Source organism: Brachyhypopomus gauderio, chromosome 19, assembly GCF_052324685.1.
Source record: "Brachyhypopomus gauderio isolate BG-103 chromosome 19, BGAUD_0.2, whole genome shotgun sequence".
NCBI lineage: Eukaryota > Metazoa > Chordata > Actinopteri > Gymnotiformes > Hypopomidae > Brachyhypopomus > Brachyhypopomus gauderio.
Window position 1 is genome coordinate 7,120,514 of NC_135229.1, and position 27,767 is coordinate 7,148,280.

The 27,767-nt window shown below is 41.3% G+C and overlaps 2 protein-coding genes across 2 annotated transcripts; both read right to left on the reverse strand.

Annotated features, from left to right (window-relative positions):
* Window positions 1-9,127: 9,127 nt before the first annotated feature.
* On the reverse strand, window positions 9,128-16,791 carry ubxn7 (UBX domain protein 7). The gene is made up of 11 exons (XM_076981618.1): window positions 16,641-16,791; window positions 15,293-15,449; window positions 15,102-15,169; window positions 14,946-15,011; window positions 14,663-14,775; window positions 14,263-14,409; window positions 12,765-12,855; window positions 12,455-12,582; window positions 11,835-12,288; window positions 11,654-11,733; window positions 9,128-9,983 (listed from the first exon to the last, which is right to left on the reverse strand). Exons 1-11 carry the CDS (start codon window positions 16,789-16,791, stop codon window positions 9,822-9,824), a joined length of 1,617 nt encoding a protein of 538 aa, XP_076837733.1. The 3' UTR covers window positions 9,128-9,821.
* Window positions 16,792-17,289: 498 nt separating this feature from the next.
* On the reverse strand, window positions 17,290-23,632 carry ppp1r7 (protein phosphatase 1, regulatory (inhibitor) subunit 7). The gene is made up of 10 exons (XM_076981498.1): window positions 23,499-23,632; window positions 22,845-22,937; window positions 22,703-22,758; window positions 22,354-22,419; window positions 22,024-22,154; window positions 21,722-21,884; window positions 21,491-21,607; window positions 21,289-21,393; window positions 20,759-20,845; window positions 17,290-19,170 (listed from the first exon to the last, which is right to left on the reverse strand). Exons 1-10 carry the CDS (start codon window positions 23,536-23,538, stop codon window positions 18,994-18,996), a joined length of 1,035 nt encoding a protein of 344 aa, XP_076837613.1. The 5' UTR covers window positions 23,539-23,632; the 3' UTR covers window positions 17,290-18,993.
* Between the last annotated feature and the right edge of the window lie 4,135 nt (window positions 23,633-27,767).

Here is a 27,767-nt window from a genome sequence, read left to right on the forward strand (position 1 = left end):
CGAAATCAAAGACAATTGCACAAGTGACTATAAAGTGTCATATATACTAATGACATGAGATTCAGGCCTGAATCCTTTCAGTGAGATCACCAATTAGTGTGGGTAAAGATTCAGCAGCAGAACGTTCATCAGCAATGATGGATGCATATGGCCACCATGGATGACGTCAAGCTGTATACCAGATGGAAGTAAACAGTAACACACAGACACGTAAAGTAAATATGTAAAGTAAATGAAAAACGGTATGTTGATTATTTTGTGTTCTTATATGTTGCGTGAAAGTGCAAGAAAACTCCAGCATGTGAAAATCAAAATCACCTGGCACATGGCCTTATTCAGACCCTAAAACAAACCCCCTTTCTTCAAAACTGGTCTGTTCTCACTACAATATTGACATGCACCACCCTCGCCTACTGAAATGGGAAAGAGGAAGTGATCCCATGAGCACGGGCTTGAAACACAATACCCCAGACTCCTCTGGTCAAGTTCTTCCATACCAGTACATGCCTTCATGGATGTTGTGCATTCGGGAAGAGAAAAAGACCTTCTCAAAACTGTTCCCAAATTTGGAAGCATACAATTGTTCAAATTGGTATGTTGGAATTTACATTTTCCTGAAACTAAGGGGCCTTGGTCAACCCTTGAAAAACAATCCAATAGCATTATCCCTCCTCCACCAAACTTTGTAGTTAGTAAGTAAGATTTATTTATAAATCACACTATAAACAATTACCAAATGAGAATATACAACAAAACAAATAAACAAGTAAAACAAGTAAACACACATGATAAAACTGTGACACGAGGGACGAAGCAGGATGCTAATTTATTAGACAAACTCCGTTGTCAGACAACACATAGACACACGCATGGGACATAGTCAGACAACAAAGACACACGCATGGGACATAGTCAGACAACAAAGACACACGCATGGGACATAGTCAGGCAATGACTGATGAAGAACACTGACAACACTCACACTTAAACACCCAAACCTAAACCATACACAAGTGCAACACATAGCACTTGCGAGACAAGGAACAGGTGATACGAATAACATTACTGTACACCTACACACAATCAACCACACACAAACATAAATACACAGAGACGAATACACCGCCAAACGTATAAACGAACACCAACACCGATATATATATATATATATATATATATATAAATAGGATGATAACAAAAAATATAACAATGCAGGTTTATATAAGTAGGTTTTTAGACCAAGACAAAGACAAAAGGGACGTTTCATACTTTTGGAGCAAATACCACAAATGCCTGATCACCTTTAATTTACAGATGAGTCCTAGAAACTGAAAATTCTGTGAAGACAATCTGAGATCACAGACTGACAAGATAAGAGGGGGCTAGACCAATTAGTGCTTTAAAAGTAAATAAATGCTTTAAAACTGAATTCTTTACTGGACCATTTGCCAATGATGCGATGCGAGGGAAGACTGATGTGATTTGATCTCTTTTCTTGGTGCTAGTCAACCTGGATGCAGCATTCTTGAAAAGCTGCAAACATTGTAAAAGAGATTAATTAATCTCAACTATAAAGTACTACAGTAGTCTGTTTTAGAGGAAATATATGTGCAAACTAAGGGCCGGCGCCACGGGGGGGGGGGGGGGGGGGGGGGGGGCTGGGGGGCGTCGCGCGAGGTGTCCCGCCCCCTCAATGTAAATAATAAGACCCATTTATTTTACAACAATCGCTACATGGCGCCCCCTCGCCCGCTCAACAATCGTTACATTGTTGAGGTCCAGATTGACTGGGCCAATCCAGAGTGCAAATCTTCTTTCTTTTAAGCCATTGCTTGGTAGTTTTTGCTGCAGTGCTTTGGGTCGTTGTCTTGTTGCGTAACACACATCCATCCCAGCTTCAACTCCCTGACTGATGACAGGAGATTCTGGTGAAGACTTTATTGATAGGCCTGGGAATTGATGGTTCCCTCGATAACATGAAGTCATCCAGGCCTTGACCTTCACATTTCCACCACCATGCTTCACTATCGGGAGGAGGTTATTTCTTTATACGCAGTATTGAGTTTTCTCAAAACATGGCATCTGTGATTGTGGCCAATTAATTACATTTTGGACTCACATGTACAGAGAAAGGACTTCTAGAAAGCCTCTGGTTTGTCCAAGTGCTCTCGGCAAAGATTAAATGTGCAACTTTGTTCGTTCTTTAGAGCAGAGGCTTCCATATAGCCACTCTCCCATGACTACCATGTTTATTGATTTTTCGCCTGATTGTAAACACATGCACATTTATCCCAGACGCTGCCAGTGAGGTCTACAACTCTCAGGAGGTGATGTGTGCGATGGCCCTTACCTGAATTATTATTTTTCTGGTCCTTCTTGGTGTAAGTTTGATGGCCGTCCAGATCTGGACAGAGTCTCTGTGATGCTGAGCGCCCTCCATTTGTAAATGATTTGTCTTACGGTAGATGAATGAAGCTGGAATCTTCTGGAGATGGTCTTGTAGCTTTCCCCAGACTGATGGGCTGTCACCATCTTCTTCCATCACTGGATGTCTCCTTGACATGACCGTGGTTTGTTGGTTTCCTCTCCCTTTGAATCAGTGTGATTGGTCTGCTTAATTGATTACTTGAGCACGTGTTTCACCTGAGGGGTTTACCTACTGACTTTACCAGGGCAATTTTTGCACATGCTCTGATTCCATGTTTCATGTAGTCTACTGGCAACTCACACATTTCCCTCAAAACTCAAAAAGTTCACAAAAACTTTCAAGCAGCACTGTATATACTGTATATGCAATACTTGACATTGTGCTTGGTGAAGCTTGGTAAGGCTTGTATGGAGCTGCTTGGTCATGAAAACCCTTGTTTTTGTGCTGATGTAAATGTGCTGAAGAGGTTTGGAACTGTGCAGTTACTGAGCAACTGGGGCAGCTTATTATATTGCCACACCGGAATCCAGTGAGCTTTTTAGACTTGGTTGATTATACACACCTGTGGCAGTGGGACTGAATTTGATGATTAAGAGGTACGGCCCAATACTTTGCCTATATAGTGTGTCTCTTCCACAGGAAAGTGATGCAAATGCTCCAGGAGGTAAAAGAAAACATGACTTATCAAACCGGCCCATCTGCTTCCATTGTCCACTTCCTATTGCTCACATGAACGTTGGTGGTACACAGTGTTGGGTAAGTTACTTTGAAAAAGTAATTAGTTACAGTTACAAGTTACCTTGTTTAAAATGTAATTGTAGTGTAACTTTTCTGATTACTTTTGAAAAGTAATGTAACTAATTACTTTTGGATTACTTTTTGATTACTTTACGGTTTAAATGAGTATTGACTCATGATCAACATTTAATTTTTGAGAACTAACAGTGTGAACCTTAAAAGAGTACTAAGCTGAGAGGGAATTGCTGACAGGCAATCACAGGAGGTCCACAAGAAGAGATGCCTGCACCAGGCATGTAAGATTCTCAGACTACTGTCATCGGGCCATACTCTCTTCTGCTCCTCCCCCAGGCTCTACCATTTTCACGCAGACTAACACAAGCAGGTTCAGAAACCACTTCTTTCCCACAGCGGTCACCTTATTGAACTCTTCCCAAAGACCATACTTTCCTTCCCCTCTATCCATAACTTACCATCCACACAACATCTGTAGTGTTCCTCTTCGATCCACATCTGTATAGCCCTATCTACAGTGGTATTGGATAATCTGTAGCTATGTTATCTCTGTATGATTCCATATGTATTTATCACATTTATTTATATCATATATTTTTCTTTGCCCTGTGCATTGCCATACATTACACACACATGCATTTCCCTAGGTAATTTATCTACTCTGCACATATATATTAACCATCTTTACTTACACTAGCTGTAACTAACTGCATTGTATCTCTAAATACTGCATTCTATACAATCTGCACGTGTTGCACTTGATTAGATACCAAACTGCATTTCATTACTTCATACAAATTTTAATTTAAATGTATTGCTTGTCGAACTATAGGTCTAAGATAGGTCCAATGATACCAATTGGGTAGGTTAGGTCGTGTATTAGACATCGACAAACGTTTTTACAACACCAAACAGTCATAAATATTCATTTGATACCGTCTGTCATTGTCTATAATAGTCATGTATGATTTCAACGAATACCTGTTTAGGACTTTAAACAGCTAATTTGGTTAGCCTGTAAATCAAGCTAGCATGCTAAAGGACAAACACATTCAAGTGAATGGTAGTAGCTAGCCTAGCAGGTAGCTAACTGTGGAAACCACAGTGTGACGGTCAGCATACTTTGCTGTTAGCTCGCTTACAACCTCAATAGTGGTTGCCTTCTAGGGTTGCCACCTGTCCCGGTTTTCCCGGGACTGTCCTGGTTTTCACGTCGCTGTCTCGGTTTTCCTTCTTTTTAATATTCGGTCCAGGCAAAAAAAATCATTTAATGTCCCAGTTTTCAGTAAGTTAGTTCAAACGACTATTTAGACTGTTTCTGCACACTTTAAATCCGTCTGTTTTTTCTCGCTGTGTCCATTTTACGTTCGCCACCCCCCGTCAACAATTTACGTTCGCGTGTGACGGTGTTCTTGTTTTTTGTCAGACCTAGGTGGCAACTCTTCTGATCGGAAATAAACCTCCAAACTCCGAAATTTACACAAAGGCTTGGCATAATCACAAATAGTTGCCGATGGTGGCACATGGTTCACATTTATTGACAACACGAAAACAAAACAAATGCTCCTTAAATGTCCAGTGCTTGAAGGCGTCTGTCATTATTGCTGCTTGAGCTGAAACTGAACCGCGCGCTTGCTGCTCCAGCACAGAAACAAGCGGAAAACGGCGATATAGGGCGCAAAGCAATAAAAATATCATTAAATATTTCGCAAAGGTTTTTGTTTATATTTAAAAAATGTAACTAAAATTGCAATTTTTCATTTTTCCAGAAGTAACTGTAACTGAATTACATATTTTCTCATTGTAACTGTAACGAATTACAGTTACACTTTTTTTGTAATTAAATTACGTAACGTCGTTACATGTAATTCGTTACTCCCCAACACTGGTGGTACACGAGAGCAGTGTTGGGGAGTAACGAATTACATGTAACGACGTTACGTAATTTAATTACAAAAAAAGTGTAACTGTAATTCGTTACAGTTACAATGAGAAAATATGTAATTCAGTTACAGTTACTTCTGGAAAAATGAAAAATTGCAATTTTAGTTACATTTTTTAAATATAAACAAAAACCTTTGCGAAATATTTAATGATATTTTTATTGCTTTGCGCCCTATATCGCCGTTTTCCGCTTGTTTCTGTGCTGGAGCAGCAAGCGCGCGGTTCAGTTTCAGCTCAAGCAGCAATAATGACAGACGCCTTCAAGCACTGGACATTTAAGGAGCATTTGTTTTGTTTTCGTGTTGTCAATAAATGTGAACCATGTGCCACCATCGGCAACTATTTGTGATTATGCCAAGCCTTTGTGTAAATTTCGGAGTTTGGAGGTTTATTTCCGATCAGAAGAGTTGCCACCTAGGTCTGACAAAAAACAAGAACACCGTCACACGCGAACGTAAATTGTTGACGGGGGGTGGCGAACGTAAAATGGACACAGCGAGAAAAAACAGACGGATTTAAAGTGTGCAGAAACAGTCTAAATAGTCGTTTGAACTAACTTACTGAAAACTGGGACATTAAATGATTTTTTTTGCCTGGACCGAATATTAAAAAGAAGGAAAACCGAGACAGCGACGTGAAAACCAGGACAGTCCCGGGAAAACCGGGACAGGTGGCAACCCTAGAAGGCAACCACTATTGAGGTTGTAAGCGAGCTAACAGCAAAGTATGCTGACCGTCACACTGTGGTTTCCACAGTTAGCTACCTGCTAGGCTAGCTACTACCATTCACTTGAATGTGTTTGTCCTTTAGCATGCTAGCTTGATTTACAGGCTAACCAAATTAGCTGTTTAAAGTCCTAAACAGGTATTCGTTGAAATCATACATGACTATTATAGACAATGACAGACGGTATCAAATGAATATTTATGACTGTTTGGTGTTGTAAAAACGTTTGTCGATGTCTAATACACGACCTAACCTACCCAATTGGTATCATTGGACCTATCTTAGACCTATAGTTCGACAAGCAATACATTTAAATTAAAATTTGTATGAAGTAATGAAATGCAGTTTGGTATCTAATCAAGTGCAACACGTGCAGATTGTATAGAATGCAGTATTTAGAGATACAATGCAGTTAGTTACAGCTAGTGTAAGTAAAGATGGTTAATATATATGTGCAGAGTAGATAAATTACCTAGGGAAATGCATGTGTGTGTAATGTATGGCAATGCACAGGGCAAAGAAAAATATATGATATAAATAAATGTGATAAATACATATGGAATCATACAGAGATAACATAGCTACAGATTATCCAATACCACTGTAGATAGGGCTATACAGATGTGGATCGAAGAGGAACACTACAGATGTTGTGTGGATGGTAAGTTATGGATAGAGGGGAAGGAAAGTATGGTCTTTGGGAAGAGTTCAATAAGGTGACCGCTGTGGGAAAGAAGTGGTTTCTGAACCTGCTTGTGTTAGTCTGCGTGAAAATGGTAGAGCCTGGGGGAGGAGCAGAAGAGAGTATGGCCCGATGACAGTAGTCTGAGAATCTTACATGCCTGGTGCAGGCATCTCTTCTTGTGGACCTCCTGTGATTGCCTGTCAGCAATTCCCTCTCAGCTTAGTACTCTTTTAAGGTTCACACTGTTAGTTCTCAAAAATTAAATGTTGATCATGAGTCAATACTCATTTAAACCGTAAAGTAATCAAAAAGTAATCCAAAAGTAATTAGTTACATTACTTTTCAAAAGTAATCAGAAAAGTTACACTACAATTACATTTTAAACAAGGTAACTTGTAACTGTAACTAATTACTTTTTCAAAGTAACTTACCCAACACTGCACGAGAGTCCACATGTACTCTTACCAATCTGCAGTCCATACATTTTCCAGCAATTAGTGCTACAGAAGCTTTTCTGTGGTATTAAAACATGCCAGTTCACACTCCCTATGCACATCAATAAGCCTCGGGCGACCACGGCCCTGTCGCCAGTTCTCCAGACGTTCCTCCTCGGATCACAGGTACTAATCACTACACACCGGAAACACCCCACAAGACCTGCGATTTTGGACTTTGTTCCAATAGTCTAACCATTTAAATTTAGCAGATCATTTTAGTTGCCCATGTTTCCTGCTTGTAATACAACAAATTCAAGAACTTACTGAACATTTGCTGTGTAATATGTCCTAACACTTCACAGGTGCCATTACATCAATGAGGTATTCTGTTATTCACATAACCAGTCAAGGTTTAAAAGTTGTGACTGATCAGTGTATGTATAAAGGTATATTTAAATAAATATGCGCTTATATATGAAATACTATGCCTTTGCAGAAATACAAATGTGAGCAATTTTATAATCTATAATGTACCATGAGGTTGCTGAATGATGTCCCCTATGTAAAGGGTTATCAGGTTTACCTATAACGTACATGGCTTATCCTTTCATTATGCACTGTCATGCATTTGGGAGATGTTTACATATTAAAGAGATTAAAGTTCACCCAATAGGAGCCCTCAAGCTCAGGCACATCTGTTCTATTTGTAATATAGGACGTCTCTAGGACATTTGCCAAAATATTATTAATGCACCTCAAAAGTATTTGTTTATAAAACAATGCACACGACATTATTCCCATCTTGCCTGTCTACCTTCAGTTTAATACCGTGATTAATGATCCGTGCTGTCCTGCAAGCAAATGAAGTGACACATTAACTGGCTTCTGGGAATGAGCACAGAGAATTGGGTCTGGGACACCTTTACATAAGCCGAGATTCAGTTTGCTCTTGACCACCTGCAGATTAGATTACACCAGTAATAGATCCTACTCTCCTCGCGTTGCACACTAACGTCTGGAGCGGCTGCAGAGGTGAATGAAAATCAAGTTAGTCCCAGACATCACGCTATAGTGCCAATTCTGCCCTGGCCTGGTTGGTTTCTTCTAATGAAAGCACATTCCTTAGGGTGGGCGACCCAAGCCCCTGAGGTCATTGGCCTGTGGGACGGGCACTCAGATTACATCACTTATTTGACAGGCAAGTACATGCACTTATTTATTTTATTTATCTATATATCTACAACAGATTGGCCCCTAAGTGATATGATAATGTGTATAACCCTTTGAAACCTAACAGTGCAGGTCACATTTCAGTTATAAAGATGAATATGAGGCAAAAGTATAGATCATCACATTTTATTTCTTGGAATGTATATGCGTAATTATGTAGAAGATATGTTGTGAACAGCAGATTCTTTCTGCACTCTGGAGGCTTTCAGTGATGTTGGTTCAACATGGTAACATCCTGTTGATCACTGCCACTCTGGTCTACAACGATTATTTGTTTGGTTGTTTGTTTTAATTTAGTCAAGGGCTTGCAAACGAATTTTTCTACGCTTCACTTGGTGTCCAGTTTCGACCTGTGACATTTCAGCTACCCATTTCTTCTTTAATGGCATGTCAAGCCTGCCATCAAGTTATTTAAGGCACCAGTTATGGGGGACTGCTGATGACTCTCAAACCATTTGGAGGTGAACACATCAATTTAAGAACAGATACCTGTGGCACAGTGTAACTTGGATTTGGTGTAGATTGCAAAGAGAGTTGACAGGTAGCAATTTAACTATGGGGGGAATTCAAAATGCAAGACTTTCACTCAATCACAGTTAGAGAAGTCAAAATAATAATGTAATAATAATAATTATCCATGTGTATATACTTCCCTTAAATCCAGATAGGATTGTTCAATTGCCTCTTCTCATATTGGACATTGTTGACTTTAGACAAAAGTCATATGGCTCTGTTCAATTTGGGAAATACCCCTCAGGCCATTCCAGAAGCACTAAGCAACATGCTCCCAGAACTGCAATATCATAACCACTGTGGATTCACACACCTCTTTGTGACATTCAATGGATCCACCCAAGATTCTTACGAACTTGTGTATAGACATGACAAAAGAAGGAACTAAACAAACAGGCACACAAACAGGGTGCATGTCCCTTTTTTCATGGTTATATTTGAGAATCAACATTTTTTTTGTGTGGAAATGATGCAGCATATAAAAAGAGAAACAGACAGAAACTCACTATAACTAAATGTAACGCCTTACCCCTTCCCTGCACAGTGCAGACTTTATATCGGAGGGTCTGAAGACCCACCCCTACATTATTAAGAGGGTCTGAAGACCCACCCCTACATTATTAGAGGGTCTGAAGACCCACCCCTACATTACCCGAGCCCATTTCCAAAGACTCCAGCTTGATGTGTCACAGACAAACCATCGCTTTAGACCACAAGCCCTTGAATCGTGTATTCACGCTTAAAAAGAGGGCAAGGGGTTTCTTCTACCAAATATAGCCACCTGTCAATCAATCTGAAGTCACTTTGGGGGTGCGGGAGCCAGGCAACATCAACATTTTTATTTTACTGTTCCTGTTTGCTGGGCTTTCAGTATGAGCGATTCTCAACCTGTTCCACACTGCTTGAAAACCAGCAGGGGGAGCCACAGACCAAGTGGGGGGGCGTCGAGTTATTCACAAATAAATATGAACTGTGGTCCATCTACAGAGGGCCATTTGCCAGGACGTTTTGGAAGAGGACCGGCGGTAAGAGGGCATGGTCCGTCCCATCTTTGAAGAGCGTCGAGGACAGGGCAGCAGAGGGAGGGGCTAGCTGGGGGAGGGGCTAGTTCCTCTCCTGCACAAACACAGTCTCCTGTGGACACAGCCCTGCATCCTGCAGCGTAATCTCGTAGTCCAAGTGGGCAAGTTTCCGTCGAGGGAAGTTGGTGACAAGCTCGAATCGTTCGTTTGGGTAACCCTTGGACTGGACATGCCTCACCAAGGCCTACAGGGGACAAGGAGAGAATACCACAGTTATTATAAGCAACAAAGACAGTCTGACTTTTGTACATCAATGCACCTCACACGGCATGAAATTAGAGGTCATCTGAAGTGCTCAGGAATTCTAGGAGAGACTAGCAGGAAGACAAATGGATGCACTGATGCAGAATATCTGTGCCAATAACGAAATGCAGTGAGTAATAGACACACTAAAATAATTAACAAGGTCAAACTGTGTCGGCGGCCTTCAGAAGGTCTGAATGACAGGCGAGTATAACCAGAATGGACAGGCATTTACTCTGGTGTATAAGGACATGGGAATGAGGCAGAGAATTAGAGCTGTAGCTCACTAGTACGCTGCAGATGCATGTATGATTAACACAGCCACCTACTAACGTGAACATGGCACATACATCACCTGCACACACTCCAGCACTAGATTACCCACTCATAATATTACAATGAATATGTGCTTCACTATGTAGTGTATATAAAACATTGATACACCTGTTAAAATGCCAAGTTCTTGACAGGGACACACAAACACACACACACACTATATATATATAAATAAACAAATCAAGATGAATAATTTCATATTGATTTTGACTTTTAATAACCAAGCAAACTGAAATCAGAGAGGAAAAATAAAGACAAAACTAAAATAATGTGGTTTCATAAGTGTGAACTCCCTCATAATTGGGCATGTGATATTGATTAACCCCATGTAAAGGTCAGTTCTTGCAATTCACAGCAAAAGCCACATAGACCAACAGATCACATACATCAAAGGGAGGAGAAGTCAGGAGAAGAGTAGAAAAACATTTTCAAGGCATTAGATATACCATGGACCTTAGCGATGATGGTAATCCAGAGGTGGATTACATTTTGGCACACCACTGACATTACCAAGAACTGGATGTCCCTCAAAAATTGATGAAAAGACAAGAGGAAAATTGGTTCGGGAGACACAGAAGCATTTTCCAAAAAAAAAAAAACAAAACATACAAGGCCAGCTTTGCTTTGCCAAAACAAAGTTTAGTGGGAAAACGTTATGGTCTGATGAGACCAAGATTGAACTTTTTTGGCCATAATTCCATGTATGCATGTTTGGCGCAAAGCCAACACCGCACATCATCAAAAGAACACCATGCCCACGGTGAAGCTTACGCTTGGTGCGTTACGCTTGGTGCGCTACTCTTTGGGGGTTTGTGTTTGGTGCTTTCGTCATGTGGAGGAAATTATTCCCCAAACAGCTCCAAATATCAGTCAGGTTTGGCACAAAACCTTCATGCCTCTGCTAAAAAGCTGAAAATGAAGAGGAATTTTTCCACTCTAAAAGTACAACTCTCAGAATTTTTAAGATTGTTTTTCAATGGAATTGTACAGATGAGTCACACTACAGCTTTTGTTTGTAAATTTTGATCATTTCCCTCTCCACAAACATACTTATCAGCAAACAGGGCAAAAGCTGTGATGTGACCTCTACAAATAATGGGGTTATTTTGTCTCATCCAGTTTTTTTCTTGTTGGTTGTGATCATTTTTGTGATTCAGATTAAGCCACGCTCACCCAAATTCATTCAACAGCTACATGATGTACAACATGACATAAAGCCGTTACCTCAAGGACACACAACAAAACGCTGCACAAAAACGCTGAACTCATACTCACCAAGAGCTTAGCATTAGCAGACAATGCTATCTGTTCCCTTCGGCCATCTGGATACCTCAGCATTAGGCGGGCTTTTGGACCTACAGTCAAAACACAACCAAAAGTAAGAAGCTGTATAACCCCTAATCAGTAGAATTTGATGCTCTGGACTTATTAAGGGAGAGGAGAACAGGGCACATACCGTTGTCTTCGACCTTTGAACTGCTGATGCTGACAGACTGGGAGGTGTGTGGCGCTGTGGAGTTGTGGCTCTGCGGTCGCTGGGCCTCTGGCTGTCTGTGGCTGGGCCCGGGAGGTTCCAGCTGGTTCTTCTTGCTCTCCTCTTTTCTGTGGTTCGACTCTTTGTGTGGGCTCTTCCTGTGGTGGGCAGGGCTGTCTTGCTTGCTGGGCGGAGCAATGGGAGGAGCCGGGTCTGACGACGCACGCCCATCCAAAGAGTCCTCCCCGCCCACAACCTCATTGTCCGAGCCGTCCACAGAGATGAGGCCTTCGCTGTCGGAGAAGGCCTCGGCGTCTGATTCGTCGTCGGAGCGCGATTCATGCTTAACGTGGGTGGACTCGTAGTGCGTCTCCTGCAGGGACGCTCGGATCGCGGCCTCAAGCTGACTGTCTTCACTCGCATCAATTAAACTCTCCTGCGAGGAGAAACAATGATGGGTGTCGGGGGAAGACATCGAGGACCCACAGTCAGAGCGCTTAACCTGAACACCGATGGAGACTGCTTAAAATCAAAGCACGAGCCATACACACGTTTGCAATCCCACACCGATGCAGCTCAAAGTTCAGTGATTTTGGACTTACAGAGCGGGCTCGTTTGGCAGGCGGCTGAGAGGACAACCCGTCCAACTGCCCGTGCTCTGTCAAAAACCCCGTCACTTGGTCCAAGAACGCAGACACGTCCAGCTGGTTCCACTCCACCATCTTCTGACCTGTTCATCACAGCAAGTCACAAAAATGATCAGGGCAGAGAATACAACCATGAAAATGGCTTGACACAGCCAGTGGATACAGGCCTTCACCAGCTTGGTACTGCATAAAACACGAACACCCCACGTGTCCAGGGTAATATGTAATACGGTACAGACCTCCAGTTTTGCATCATGTGCCTCACCTGTACGGGGGTCTAAAATGGAGATGTAAGGGAACTTGTTGAGCTTGTAGAACTGGATGTAACGCTGACCCTCCTCACTGTCATGGTAGACCTTGGAAAATAAACAGTTCAGTTTTTCACATTACACACTAACACAAACAAGCGAAAATGGTGGTCAAATAAAACCTACTGAATATTCAGACCATCAATATGAATGCAAGAAGTTGTTATTGTATCACCGATGTACATTATGAGACTGGACTCATTTGGTCTGAACTTAATATTGAGTTGCAACCAAAATAACGAATCTACATAAGGGAAAAACATCTGTTACCAACACAAATCATCTAAACATAATAAGTAAACTATGGAATCATGTTCGCACCACGGCAAACACTGCTTTAATTTACCTTTAGCTCATGTCCCTCATCATACAATTCATCATTGTAAACAATTTATCAGTTGGACAAATCTTGCTTTTTTGTAAATTTGTATCAATATGCCTTTGGCCAAGTAGCTAAGCAGTTCCACACATGCTTAAGATCACGATGCACAATGCCTGGCATCAGCAGGTGGGGTGTGAAGTGTGCCATCACTGTAACTGTGGAAACGTGTTCTCAGAAGAAATTAATCATGGTTCAACATTTGGCAGTGATGGACAAATTCTAGCTACTGGGACACTTTGGTGCATGATAATGGACTGGGGTTTGAACTAGGATCCTTAGTTCCAGTGAAGGGTAATGTTACTACCAATGTTTTAGGCATTTATATGCAAGCTTGTGGAAATTTTGTTTGGGGAGGCTCCTTTCCTGTTCCAGCATGATGGTCCGTGAAGGTATGGGTTGTCAGGTTATGCGTGGAGGAGTTTCTGAGTTGTGCACAGACCCTGACCTCGACGACCCCACCGAACACATTTTATGAGAGCTGGAGCAGAGATTTTGAGCCAAGCTTTGTCGTCCCAGACAACAAAGAGAGGACAGGCTGCATGGTTTTGGAATGAAATGACCGATACGTATGTGTGTATATACATGTGAGTCACGTGTGTACATAATTCTGAGCATATACATGTCAATTATTCATACATCTGTTGTATACATTACTGACAGAAAAAAAATGTTATTTTCATGTCATGGTGATTTTAAAATTCTACTGTTTTTAAGCTCTTTATGATCAGGTATCTCCATACATCTTATTTTGAATGTCATAGTAATGCAATATTTTATAGTGTATGTGGTGTCATTGTGGGTGCACATAACTTTGAGCCACATTTCAATTGCTCGATGGCATCTGGGCTTTTGAAAAGAACTAGCAGGTTCTAGTAAGAGAAACATTATTATGCACTCTATCTATGATGATGCGGAGATGGAACCTTAGTCATCCAATCAGAATGGAAGCTTGGTGGACGTATGAGGCAGCCGTTTACTCACATGATACGTGGGGTGAAATCACGATTAGGTGTATGAGAAAGATCCACGTTAAAGTTACTACTAAAGACTGTGCTTGGGTATTTACTGCATACCTGCCAGAAGATGAAATGTTCTCTGATGATGGTTTTGACCGCCTCGTTGCTCCATACGTCCCTGTTTAGACACTGGCAGGCGAAGTCCTGAACGTTCTGGATGTTTATCATGAGCCATTTGTTCTCCAGCTGACCAGAGTCTTTCGCCTGGCGGTTTTACAAAAGTCGAGCGTGAATCGGGAGCATGACACGGCATTCCTCAAACACGCGACACACAAACGTGTCTAAAAGAGAGTCTGATGAGTCTACAAAACATCCGCAAGGCACATGAACCAGAAACACACTGAAAATTCCCAATTTAATATTTGTGCTTTTGAGATGCTGAGCTAACACACAAAGGTGTGCTTAAGGTGGCTAAATGAGCAAGTGCATGTGAAAAAGCCGGTTATGACTGCCTGACCGTCTCAAAGCTGCCCTTATGCATGAGCTCGATGGGGGGGCGGAACAGGTCGGCCAGGGTGCTGAGCTTCTTATCCACGGCACCTCCGTTCCTCAGTTCCTGTTCTTGCCTGACTGGAGTGACACATACAGCAGCAACGATTAAACACTGATCCAACTCGGTGTGAGTGGAAGTGTGCGTGTCTGTTCCACAGACAGTTTAGCACATGCACACAAGCTCCAGGCCATTTTGATGTTACATAATAAGTCAATGAGAGCTTTTTCTTACCAGCTCCTGAACTTACTGGTTTCAGTCTGGAAGTCCCGAAAACCGTCGAATATGGACCGCGCCGGTCTACGCCTCTTTGGTACTTCAGAAGACATCCGTAAGAGAGAAAAAGGTAAATAAACAATGTAGACCTCAAGTCGGCTTATTACTGAGAGACAGAGAGGACGTATACCTCCAAATAAAGGCTCTGGCTCAACTAAGATGTCTTGTTTCTGAGGGATCGGTGCTCGTACATCATCCCTGTTGGGACGCGGGACATAATTCAAACTGCGTTTGATTACAGTCAGCAGCATCTCACCACAAAACACACACCCACCACTGGAAAATCAGATGCTGGTACCATACGGTGAATGATGGCCTTACCCTACAGGAAGATGTCTGCTGCTAGACGAACCAGCTGAACTGGAGCTTGTACTGGGCTCTTCCGTGATGCCCCCTCCATCTAAAAACATGGTGACTGCCATCTCTAGGTTATTGTTGCACGCCTCCAACATGTGTCTTCCTACACTCTCTGTGGCTCCTACGAACAAACGCAGACGTACACATGAAAATCACATTGGGTTCACCTGATGGTGTTAAAGCTGCAAGAGGAAAATGGTATGTGCATAACAACTTTTAATGTTATTACTATTATTGTTTCGTTTACCACCATGATGCTGTGGTGTTTTCAAGAACACCTTACTCTTCACTTCACATAGCACTAATAAATTGGAAGGGTTATAATAGTATGGGAGAATCCAGGAGAAAAAATGAACGACTACTGTCCCTACTCCCTCCCCTGCACGGACGAAATACACATGCCTCCTTTTTTTCTTCTTTCTATGGACTAGCACCCGCCCCTTTGCCCGGCGCATGCGCACAACCACCGCAGCGTTTCCCCTCTCGAAAAGAAGTGGCGAGTAGCAGAACATGGCTTCATATTTTTTTGGACCAACAACACAAGTGAAAGTTCCAACTGAAGCATACTGTGTTTATTTTTTTAACCACACGTTTCTCTATGCACGCAAATCCGCAGGACTGCCTCGCCGACGGCGTCTGAGCACATTAGACGGCACGTGGTGCTCATAGACTTCAGACTTTAGTTTAGGAAGCCCACACAAACTGGGTGATTGTATTTATCAGCCTTTACAAACCCGCCATGTTGTGCGTTGGCTGCATTCCCCACTCACTAAATCTCTGCAGTTGGGGGGGAAGTTGCTAAATGCACAACGCGATTTCAACGCGCAGGGCGACCATAGTCAACCTGTAGCATCATCTAGCCGGCCACAGAACCGTCTTGCCCCCAGAACCTGCCGCCGATGTGTTTTAACTTGGCGGCAACTGTATTTTCAGAAAGTGATGCACACACAGCTAGCTACGTCAGTTTCACCAGAATGGACGCCTCTCCAAGTTTAGTTTCAAGGATGTATTAATGTGTGGATTAGACACATCTTTGCTATTACACTTTACGTATGGTCGCTCGCTTCCCGTTTTATTTATAAGGTTTGCTTGCTTGTATTTATATCAAGTAGGTTAGCTGTTAGCCTTAGCTAGCTGCCTTCATTACACAGCCAGGTATTTTTCCCCGTGTATGACAGAGGGGGCAGTAGGCACTGATGCCCCTCCTGGTTCCCTTCAACTGTTTACTAATTTTTTTGTACCGTTTTGCTCCACAACTACAATATTACGAAAGCATAAAATCCCGACGAGTGAAAAAAATCCCAATATTTACCCGTTATGGCAGTGAACTGTTGAATTAACCCATTCAGCCCCGGGGCTGATGCGTCTCCGAGAGTAGCCATCTTGCCGCCACTGTCAACAACAGAACAGTACGCAGGCGGGCAGCTGACCAATGAGGACAGCCTCTTAGCGCACGTACCCATCAACGTCACCGCGATGGTATTCTGGGTAACGTAGTCCCACAGGAAAAACACAATAACCCAGATTTAATAGAACTTAAACTACTGCAATAGGGTAACAAAATGGTTGCCGTGCCACCTCATTTACTATAAATTCCAGGAAAGAGGGCATGCGGCTTTTCATAAAATACCTTTCGCGTATGCCAGCATAGACAAGCCGCGACGGCGGGTTATTAAATTCAACGATAAGACGTTTCCAAATAACACAGACAGTTCCTTTCAGCACACAGCGTTTGAACCGACACAACTTTGAGAGCGGGAGGTATATACAAGGAACCAACTTCATACAAACGTGATTAAAAACTGTGTTGATTACGATATCGCTTTATTCATTTCAACATAACTACTTTACCACCGTCATAGATTTATGTATGTGTGTCCCGTTATTCAATATGTCATGTTCAGACCGTGCCATCTTCATATTTCTAACATTAGTATCATATTCAGTGAAACCTCTACGTGCACTTTTAAATTAAGTTTTATTATTGTGTTGCTTATAATACATTCAGTTCAAAACAAGCAACTGTAAAACAATTAAAAAAAACAAATAAATGTAAGAAAAAGAAAGGCTGAATCAAACAAATCTTAAACATAACTGATTTGCTTCAGTAACACACTGCAGGCCCTGGAATCTAGGCTGTGATCATGGAGAATATCAGTCAGTGTCATAGCAAATCTGTGATTCTGCACAGACTGGCAAAAAACTTTGATACTCAACAAACCAGTTATTTTTTAATTGACCATCTTTACAAAAGCACCAGCAATAAGCAAGCCTTTTAGATCATTCCCTTTGTTCAGTGGAGTCATTTTCAGTAGGAACATTAGAGTAGAAATTACCCTCTGAAGACATCTCCTGTGTTCATCTACTAGAAAAACAAATTCCTCCATTCCTAAGATATTTTACTGTATGTGCCCTAACCAATTATTCTTAAGACCTATCTTGGACCTCAAATATTTTTAAAGCCACAATCAGTGCATTTTACATTTCTCAAGTAGACTTATATAGACCAATAAGACCCTATTTTTTATTTAATATGCACTATTGCATGTATTTACATCTATAAAGTCTACAATGAAAAAAAGAGACTGAAATATTCTAGATGATTTCAATAATTATGGACCAAACACAAATACTGTGACAATTTACAGTGAGAAACCTGAACTTCATCCCTAGCAGCATTATCACTATAAAAGCTACCAGCCTGACAATCTAAGTTACTGATTGTAGCTTTAAAATATTTAAATTCTCATTGCAGTTTAATGCAGTATTATTGAATTATTAGGGAATCAAGTAAGAAACAGTTGGACAGGTCCAGAGCAAAGAACGCCATTTTTGTCAAACCTGATGCAAGACTTCACATGAAAGCCAATTATTAGTGAACTTGGCCAAATCCATTGAGTCACAGCAATTGCGAGTGCTTTTTAGCTATGTAGTGTGACACATTTTAACCCATATCTTCAATCACATTACAATACTGTCCACCAAATCATATGGATATCATACACACATTCACACACGCCTGCAGAGAGACACAGACAAAACACTCAATGTTAAATTCTTATCCAATGTATCTACACATGAACTGAGCAAAGCCTTGATGAACCTTTCTTTGATCTGTAAAACCTGGTCAAAGAGACCATCAAACTTGATGGAACAGTTACGGCAGGAAACCCTTCTGTGGTGACAAATCGAGACGTAGTTGCTAAACTGTGTGGTAAGACAAAGGTGCATGTGTGAGAGTCGATGAGAGTGTAGTCGTTTCCCAGCACGCAAGGAAAAAGATGCCCACCATTCTGACCATCTGCAGCCACCAGCTACTTTCTCTGCTCAGGTTATACTGAGCAGGGTCATGGCCCTGAAGCCAAATTAAACGATCAAGCAGAAAACAGCATAAGTCAAGAAAGGTGTGTGTGTGTGTGTCTGTCAGTAAGTAAAGGGTACCAATGCGTGGTCATATATGGGCCACCATAAGCGTGCTGTGTGTGTTGTATTTGACTAGATGTGAAGAGAAGCAGGGACCTGGGGGAAGAGGGGGGCACCGAGAGGCCGATCAGCTGATGCGAGTGTGTGAGGGGAAGCTGAACACCAAGGAGCGGAGCGAGAGGCTTATGGAGGGAGAGTACTGGCACTGGGTGTCAGGGGCCAGAGGGCAGGAGGTCAGGAGGTCAGAAGCGGATGAAGGTGGCGTCGATCTGCCTGACGCTGGGCAGAGCCAGCATGATCTTGCGCCTGTACTGAGGGTCTTTCTGCAGGGGGTTTCGTTCCAGGTACACCGTCTGGAGGCTCTTGGCATTCTTCAGCTCATCTAGGTCACTCCAGTTTTCAATCTGGTTGTCATTCATCTGAGACAGATAAAGATATTATTGAATGGGGGGGGGGGGGGGGTGTAAAGATATGAAGATATAGAAAACACTGATTTTAGATGTCAATCATTTGAAATTCCCATGTACACATGAACAATGTAATACAATAGGGCATCAAAGATAACGAAAGAAGAAACAGCTTTTGCAGTTCAGCATAAACATACCATACATATAATGCACAGAACACTATTCCACAATCATTCGCTGATACCTTCTATAAACATTCATTATAAATGCCTTCATTCTGAAGATTTTTATGTGATTCCTGCAGATAATCAGGAACAATAGCCAGCTTGACACTCAGTTAATCAATGATGTATCTTAGAAACAGCAGAGGTGGGACCAAGTCAGTGTTTTGCAAGTCTCAAGTAAGTCCAAGTCTTTATCCTCAAGTCCCGAGTCAAGTCTCAAGCAAAGACAGTCAACTCAAGTCAAGTCTCGAGTCAAGACAGGCAACCGTCAAGTCCCAAGTCTGAAACTTGGAATTTCAAGTCCTTTCGAGTCTTTTTTTTTTTTTTTTTACAGGCACCAACGCTTTACGAATGCTACGCTGATGCGTTTCTTTACTCGTTTTGTTGGTGTCCGCCAGCCAAAAGATGACAGATCATTTACATTTTATCTTCTCTTAATTACATAAATGTACTTAAACAAGAATGTTTCGTTACATCATTTTACACGAAAATAGCAAGCTTCATCGTAAGCAAGATGCTGTCATTACGAATGGTTATTCTAAACATTTGGATTAAATGTTTAAATATAGACTAATAAAAGGTTAGGGTTATTTTTTCATTGTTTTCTGTTATTGTGGGGTCACGGTGTAGGCTACTATAGTTACCTGGAGATTCAGTGGGGTCACATATTCTGATGGCTGCCGTCAGAATTGGTGACCCCAGTTAAAAAGGCTCACCTGTACATCCCATTCATGATTTCTTTTTTGGCTGCAATGGTGAGGGGATGGTAAATCTTGTTTAAGTACATTTATGTAATTAAGAGACGATAAATGTAAATATAAACATCTGTCATATTTTGGCTCGTGGACACCAACAAAACGAGTAAAGAAAGTGCATCAGCGTAGTTTACGTAGCATTCGTAAAGCGTTTGTGCCTCTGAACAGAAACTGTGAAATAGCTCCCCCTGTGGTCACAAAACTCGCCGGTCACAGAATCTGGTGTAACGCCGGTCTGCGTATTAATAAATATTAATATTTTAAAATTTAGATTTGGGGTAAAAAAAATCAAGTCTTTGCAAGTAAACAGGTTCAAGTCCAATTCAAGTCCCAAGTTATTGGTGTAAAAGTCCAAGTCAAGTCTAAGTCTCTGAATATTTTTTCAAGTCAAGTCAAAAGTCTTAATATTAATGACTCGAGTCTGACTCGAGTCCAAGTCATGTGACTCGAGTCCCCACCTCTGAGAAACAGGCTCTCATGCCTAGTGCAATACTGCTGAAGTGTAGCAGGAAAGTGTCTAGCTCATGGCTCACAGATAGTAGAGATGTTTCTGAAGAACCATTAACCATACAAATCTCAGGGAAATTCCACCTGACAACAATTCTGTCAGTGCATTCTCACCCAAAATTCCTGTAGTTCCGTGAGGTGACTTATGTTCTCAATTTTCTTTACTCGGTTCGCTGCGATGTCCAGAGTTGTCAGCTTTTTCTGGAGAAAGAGCAGCAGGAACAGAGAAACTCACCCACAGAAGAAATAAATGACATTCACTTTGTAAATAGTCAATCGGAACCCAAATAATAAAAATTCTGGACATGAAGACAGGTTTAAAGTGACATGAATTCCCTTTGGGAGTCATGTTGCTGTAGATTATTTCTAATAAGAGAGAAAGATTACAATTGTGAAAAGATGTGGTGGCCTTGTGTCCTACTTTACAACTTTGATATATTTTTTGTTTTAGTTTAAGATCTAGAACAAATCTGTTATCAACACATAAATGACAACATGCAATTATCTTGTGCAATCATCCAGAAATAAAGCTTTTAATGACTACAGTCAGGGGTGCCCTGTGTCCAAGAAGAAAGATGAAGTCAGTGCAACTTCCACGAATTCACCATAAATCCAGCCACACAGCGGGCCCAAGCTAAACCTACATTGTTCTCCAGGCCTTCAATGACCTCAATGCCGTTATGGCTCAAATAGAGCTCCCTCAGATTAACCAGGTTTTGAAGTCCCTCCAGCTTTGTGATACGATTGCTCTGTGAAGCAGGAAGAGGTGTTAGATGCAGGGAAAAACAAAAAAGCAACATTTCACAATGCCACAGCTGCCCTGTAACTCTGAGTGGCAGACCGTACCTGAATACTGAGGACCGTCAGACTGTGCAGCCCATCCAGATTCTGGAGCTGAGTGATCTTATTGGTGCCAAGAAACAAGCTGTCCAAAGTGGTAAGACTATCTAGATTCTCAATAATCTAGAAAGAACACACACACACCCACAGACATAGTCAGGTATGTCCCCACCTCCTGTTTACCCACACTGGCTTAAATAAAGTAGCTCAAAAGCAGCCATTTTTAAAGCTCCTCACCCTGATGCGATTGGATCCAAGCTCCAGCATTTGAAGGTCAGTGAGGTGTTCGAGGTTGTTGATGTTCGCTATCTTATTGTGCAGCAGGAAGAGCTTCTTGATCTTCGTCAGACGTTCCAAACCTTCGATCTTTCTTATGAGGTTAAAGGATACATCTAGCTGCCTGTCACATTGGCAGTCAGAAGATTAATATTAAAGACACTTTGCAAAATACCGTAAAATACTGTTATGAACGAAGTCCTCAATTTGGTGCGTCCCACTTGCTGTCAAATCTGTGCATGAAGTTGAGCAAAGCAACTCACTCAAGCTCCGTCAGGGCCTGCAGATTCTCCAGTTTTCGGATCTGGTTGTCGTAGAGGTCCAGTTCATGGAGTAAGATGAGGCTCTCCAAGTTCTCAATCTTTTTTATGAGGTTTTGTCTAAGAGAAAGAGTCTTCCACCAGAAACAAAAAATAATACACCTAAAATTTCAAATCCTGTTTTTTTCTTGATTATTAAACTTACTTGATTAGTCAATTGAAACTTTTTACAAAATTTATTGAGTGTACACATACAAACATGTTAAATATTTTAAATGCAGATTCTGTCTTCTGAACCTTCAATTGATGGCTGGCCAGCACTAAAGCACTCACCTTAGCCTTCTGCAAGACTTCAAGACCCTCAATCTTTCCAATTCGACAGTGTACCAGATCCACATCCTGAAATTATGGGAATAAATTTGTTACACCCATAACTATTTGGATAAAATGTTTTAATTGTCTTCTTTGTCATTGTCTTGTATTCTTCCTATTGTACACCCACAACTTTTTTCTATTAAATGGACCCACACTTAGCTATATTCCCTCCGTTCTTCTACTCATCATCTGACATTTTGCAGTGTTCAGCATCCCCTTAGTAGGAGATTCTAGTATTTTTAATAATAGATATATTAAATAGAGGCTCAATTATTAAAATGAATTTTAATGTTTCTTTCCAGCTTACCTCTTCGTTGGGGTCAAGGGTTATGGTATCCATGTCAACAGGCGACTCCTCTGGAGCTAAGGAAGTGCCATAAGAGTTGAATAACAGAACATGAAGAAGGCGATTCCCCCACAGTACGGACACAGGATTAAGGTGTAGTCACCTGTGGAGGCTTGCTGGGGGTCAATCTCTCCATTAAGGCTCTTCCTCTTGGTCTCATCATCTCCAGACTCCTCGGATTCTCCCCTTCTGTCAACTTGACATCAAAACAGCGAACACTTTAACTAACTGAACCCATACAGCTCACATTTCTGTCCCGAGGTTTATTTTATTTCACAAGTCAATCCAAGATAAGATTCTTTATGGCTAGAAACGACCTGAATGCACCAGGTTAGTTATATAGCGTTTAAATCTACCCCACGCTATGACAATTAGCTAGCTGCTAGCTAGCAGAATGTGGACCCAATATAGCTGGCTACAGTTTTATAACTTTAACCTATATTATATATATGCACACAGCTATAGTTATCTAACTGAGCGGCAATGCAACCAATTTATTCGGCGCGTCTCGTTTCTGTAAATATGTGCAGCTGAACCGTATTAAACAGTGTGTAGCTGGCGTAGCTAATGTGGCTTAGCTAGCTAGCCTCTGAACGTAAACAACCGCGCGAATGAATGGCGTTAAATTTACTTCAACACTGACAGCGACAGAAAAAACGCCCCGAGTTTACATACAATGGCGACGCGAACAAGACAGCACTCGCTCTCCACCACGTCAACAACAAATATCGTAATAACTGAGTGTTTTTAATCTCACCCTCCATCTCTTGAGGCTCGCTTACAGACAGGGTCGCCATTTTCCTCTCGGCCCGCCCACTACTCGATGATTGACAACACGCTCGTCCAACTGCTTTACACAATAAAAGCTCCCGAAGTTACGTTGGTTTATCAAAGCCCACATTATGTTCTTCGTTTTTTCTTCTTCTTCGTATTATTATTACTACTGTTATTATTAATTATATTCGCAATTTTTTTACGTTTACACAGATGTCATGCGGGAATAGTGTGATTAGGCTTTTGGGAAAGTTTGGGTTTCCGGTTTTCCCTTGACGGGCCCACAAAGTCAATTTTTTACATTGGTTATAAATGGCGGAATGTTTATGAAGACCTCGTCAATCTAATAGCCATCAACCAAAACTATCCTAACAACTAAATACCCATCAACCACAACTACCCCACAGCCTCTTAGTCACAACTAGCCCAACAGCAAAAACCTTCAACGACTACCAGCAACAACAGCAGGTCTTCAACCACAACTACCTATAACACTCAATTAGGCCTCAACTAAATATCCCCTAATTTAGGGTCTCAACTATCCATCTCGTACTATTATTTTTCTCCACTCAATCTTTTTTTCATTTATACCTTTATCCAGGAACCAATTTATTTTATAACTCTAAAAAACTAAATTTGATGAATGAGCTATTATTTCTTGTCACCAAACCGCACTTCATACTTATCACTCATCTATTGCCCCTTTCTATGCTTTATTTCATCCCTCCATCCCCCCATAGGAAACCATAGATTGTAAGTCTCAATTTTCCAATCTATAGCCATACAAATTGGTAAAAAGATTCAACAGTTAATTCATACCGACAGCACTCATCTGTCTACGCTTTCTATCCTTCCATTAATCCCTCCATCCTCCAAAAGTTTCTTGGACGGTCATTTTTTAAAATGGTCTAATGTTATAGCGTTTTGCAAAGAGCATTTAACTTACCCGTGATATAAGCAGCGATTAAAAAGTACACAATTTTATCCATAGTGTCCCGGATGTGTTATCTGAATTTTGTACAGTAAATTTTTGCATCTTAATTTTAGCATGTGAATTTCAGCAAGTGAAATTTTTTACTCTGAATTAATTTTACATTGAAAAACACAAGATGTAAAATTTCAGAGGCAAATATATATATATAGATTTGCCTACATAATCTGAATGCAAAAAATAAAAAATCAGCGCTAGAAATTCAATGGAGTTTAAATAAAAAAATCTAAAACGAATTTTCTTCGATATGATTCCCTCTACTGATGTGAAAGCGGAAAGGGTGGATTACAGCCAATATGAAAAACAGAAATATTCATAGTGAGAGCTGTTTATTGTTGAAATAAAAATTTGGAAACACTTTCAGTATTGCCCACCTCCACGTGCAGAGAGATGTAATCGAGCAACAGAGAATATTCAGAATGTGCATAATGTGCATAAAGACCATCGCAGGTGCATCTCAGTATATTAGAATATCATCAAAAAGTTTATTTTTTTCAGTAATTAAATACAAAAAGGTGAAATTAGGCCATACGTTTTAGTAGGCCAACATTTTAAAAATATTTATTTCAGTTGGTCTTATATAATCAAATTTTCTGAGATAATGACTTTGTGTTTTCAATGGCTGTAATCCATAATCATCGACATTAACAGAAAAAAAACACATGAAATAGATCAATCTATTTGTCATGAATCTATATAACATAGGCCTTGTATTGGATTCGTTAGAGTAGTTCTTTTGTATACTCTTTAGCACCACCTAGTGGTGATTGCAGATAACTTTATTGAACAGGAAGTAGTGTCAGGAATGCCTTTGTTTCTCTGTGGACTCTTAGCGTGACCAGCTCAGCTCTGCAATCCTTTCAATCCTGTGCCTTAAAGCCCACAAAACGGCTTCGTCTGTAAGTTTTACATTGTTTACACTAATATTAACCTGTTTATGTTAATATTTATGTTAATATTTGAGTTGAGTACAGCTTTTGGAAATAGTCAGTTTGCTGTCGATTCATATAGGTGTATTGGTGTTTAGTTGTCTTAGTATTTACTCAGATACTTACCAGTTTGTATTTTGCGTCCTTTTTTGCAGTTTTACAAATTACATATTTTCCTACATAAAATCCTGCCGAATTCAACAACGTGTCTGTTCCTTGGAGGATGCATGGCTGGAGAATATAATGTTAAGCTAGCTGTATAGCTAAAAATATGTTGCCTGCAACAACCTTTAGTGAGAACAGCATAGTAAAAAGACGACCATTCGCTGTGGAACTTAAGAAGGATTTTAACGTAGACAAGCTTCAGTGCACTTTATCTCCATGGAAACCACAGTCAAGTCAGTAGAGATTCCAGCTGAAGACAAAGTAAAAAGCTCTCAAAATGGCGGTGACACAGGTTCAGTCCTCTCTGACAATCGCTCCAGAAAATCACGCTCTGTACGCTCATCAACAAGCTCTAGAGTCAGCTTGGAAGCAGCACGAGCCCGTGCTAAAGCAGAGGCAGCCAAAACCAGGCTGGCCTTCACAGAAAAGGAGAGTGAACTCAAGATTGAGAAAGCCAAGCTGGAAGCCAGAATTGATCACATCAATCTTCAGCGAGAAGCTGAAGCTGCCCATGCAGAAGCTATAGTGCTGGAAACAGCAGCAGCAGCAGCAGCAGATATGAGTAGTTCCGATCACATTAAAGAATTTGAGTTCCTACCCCTTCAAGAGAGTTCACTAAAAAGAACTGATGACTGTCACCCATCATGCCCTGCATCACTTCGCCCAGGCACCTAGAGAGGAGAAGGATGTTTACCACCCTCCACTTCCAGTGCTTACACCTCAATCGTGCACTCAGGCACCTAGAGAGGAGAAAAATGTTTACTGCCCCTTCCCTCCAATACTCACAGCCCATCAAGACTACGCTGGCGAGAGTGGAGCCCAGTCGCAGATCATCAATAGGAGACCAATGTATCAACATAGGGACACAAAACAGCTTCACGCAGATTTATTGCAGCAGAGCAATTATGGCCATCAGCACAGTGCTGTTCCCAACAACCCAGCTCACTCAGCCAACACGATTCATAACGCTACAGCAGCAGACCTTGCCAAGTTCCTTGCCAAGAATCAGCTTGTTTCTTCAGGATTGACAAGGTTCGATGACTTACCCGAACACTTCCAAGCCTGGAGGGAGACCTTCATCAACACAATTGAGAACCTTGAGCTGTCAGCAAGTGAAGAGATGGATTTGCTGATCAAATGGCTGGGTAAGGATTCAAGTGAACAAGCACTTAGAATTAGATCTGTAAATGTCAGACAACCCTCACTTGGTCTTAAAACCATTTGGGAGAAATTGAACAAAACATATGGATCTCCAGAAGTGATAGAAAGCGTCTTGTTTAGTAAAATAGAGAACTTTCCGAAGATCCATAACAGAGACAGTAAAAAACTTCAGGAGCTGGCAGACCTACTTATGGAATTGGATGTTGCCAAGAAAGATGGGTACTTGCCAGGGCTAGCTTACCTTGACACTGCAAGGGGAGTGCAGCCTATTGTCGAGAAGCTGCCTTTACATCTCCAAGATAAGTGGTTGTCTCAAGGGTGCAGATACAAAAGAGAATATGGTGTTGCCTTTCCTCCTTTCTGTTTTTTTAAAGAGTTCATCAGCAGGGAGGCTGAAGAGAGAAATGACCCCAGCTTCAACCTGTCCACTCTCTGTGCAACCTCTTACAAGAAAGAAAAGTTAGTTCAAATGAAACCTATCTCTGTACATAAAACAAGCATATCATCTTCGGATACAGTGAGCAAAACAGAAAATCCTGATAAACTATGCCCCATGCATAACAAACCCCACTCTCTAAAGAGATGCAGAGGGTTCAGAAAAATGAGCATTGATGATAGAAAGAAGTTCTTAAAAGAGAACAGTATATGCTTTCGCTGCTGTGCTTCTACTGCTCACCAAGCAAAATCCTGTGAAATGCCCATCAAATGTACGGAATGTGACAGCAATAAACATCTTGCTGCTCTTCACCCTGGTCCTGCTCCTCAGTCACAGCCAGGTTTACCCCCTTCATCAGAGAACGGCGGGGAGAAAGAGGACACGGAGCAGCCAGATGTCACATCAAGGTGCACCAAGGTATGCGGTGAAGACTTCAAAGGCAAATCCTGCTCAAAGATTTGCCTCGTAAATGTGTACCCCAATGGTAATCGCAGGCTAAAAAGAAAAATGTATGCAATTTTAGATGAGCAAAGCAACATGTCTTTGGCTAGATCAGAGTTTTTCGAAATA

Excerpts from the sequence above, each read along its gene's own strand:
- ubxn7 (XM_076981618.1), bottom strand. The coding sequence starts at position 16,791 with ATGGGTACGTGCGCTAAGAGGCTGTCCTCATTGGTCAGCTGCCCGCCT. Across the intron at positions 15,450-16,640 it reads ACAGTTCACTGCCATAACGG|GAGCCACAGAGAGTGTAGGA; the intron begins GTAAATATTGGG and ends GTTTGTTCGTAG. Across the intron at positions 12,856-14,262 it reads AACATTTCATCTTCTGGCAG|GTCTACCATGACAGTGAGGA; the intron begins GTATGCAGTAAA and ends TTATTTTCCAAG.
- ppp1r7 (XM_076981498.1), bottom strand. The coding sequence starts at position 23,538 with ATGGCGACCCTGTCTGTAAGCGAGCCTCAAGAGATGGAGG. Across the intron at positions 22,938-23,498 it reads CGAGCCTCAAGAGATGGAGG|TTGACAGAAGGGGAGAATCC; the intron begins GTGAGATTAAAA and ends TTTGATGTCAAG. Across the intron at positions 20,846-21,288 it reads TTGAAGGCCTGGAGAACAAT|AAAAAGCTGACAACTCTGGA; the intron begins GTAGGTTTAGCT and ends CTCTTTCTCCAG.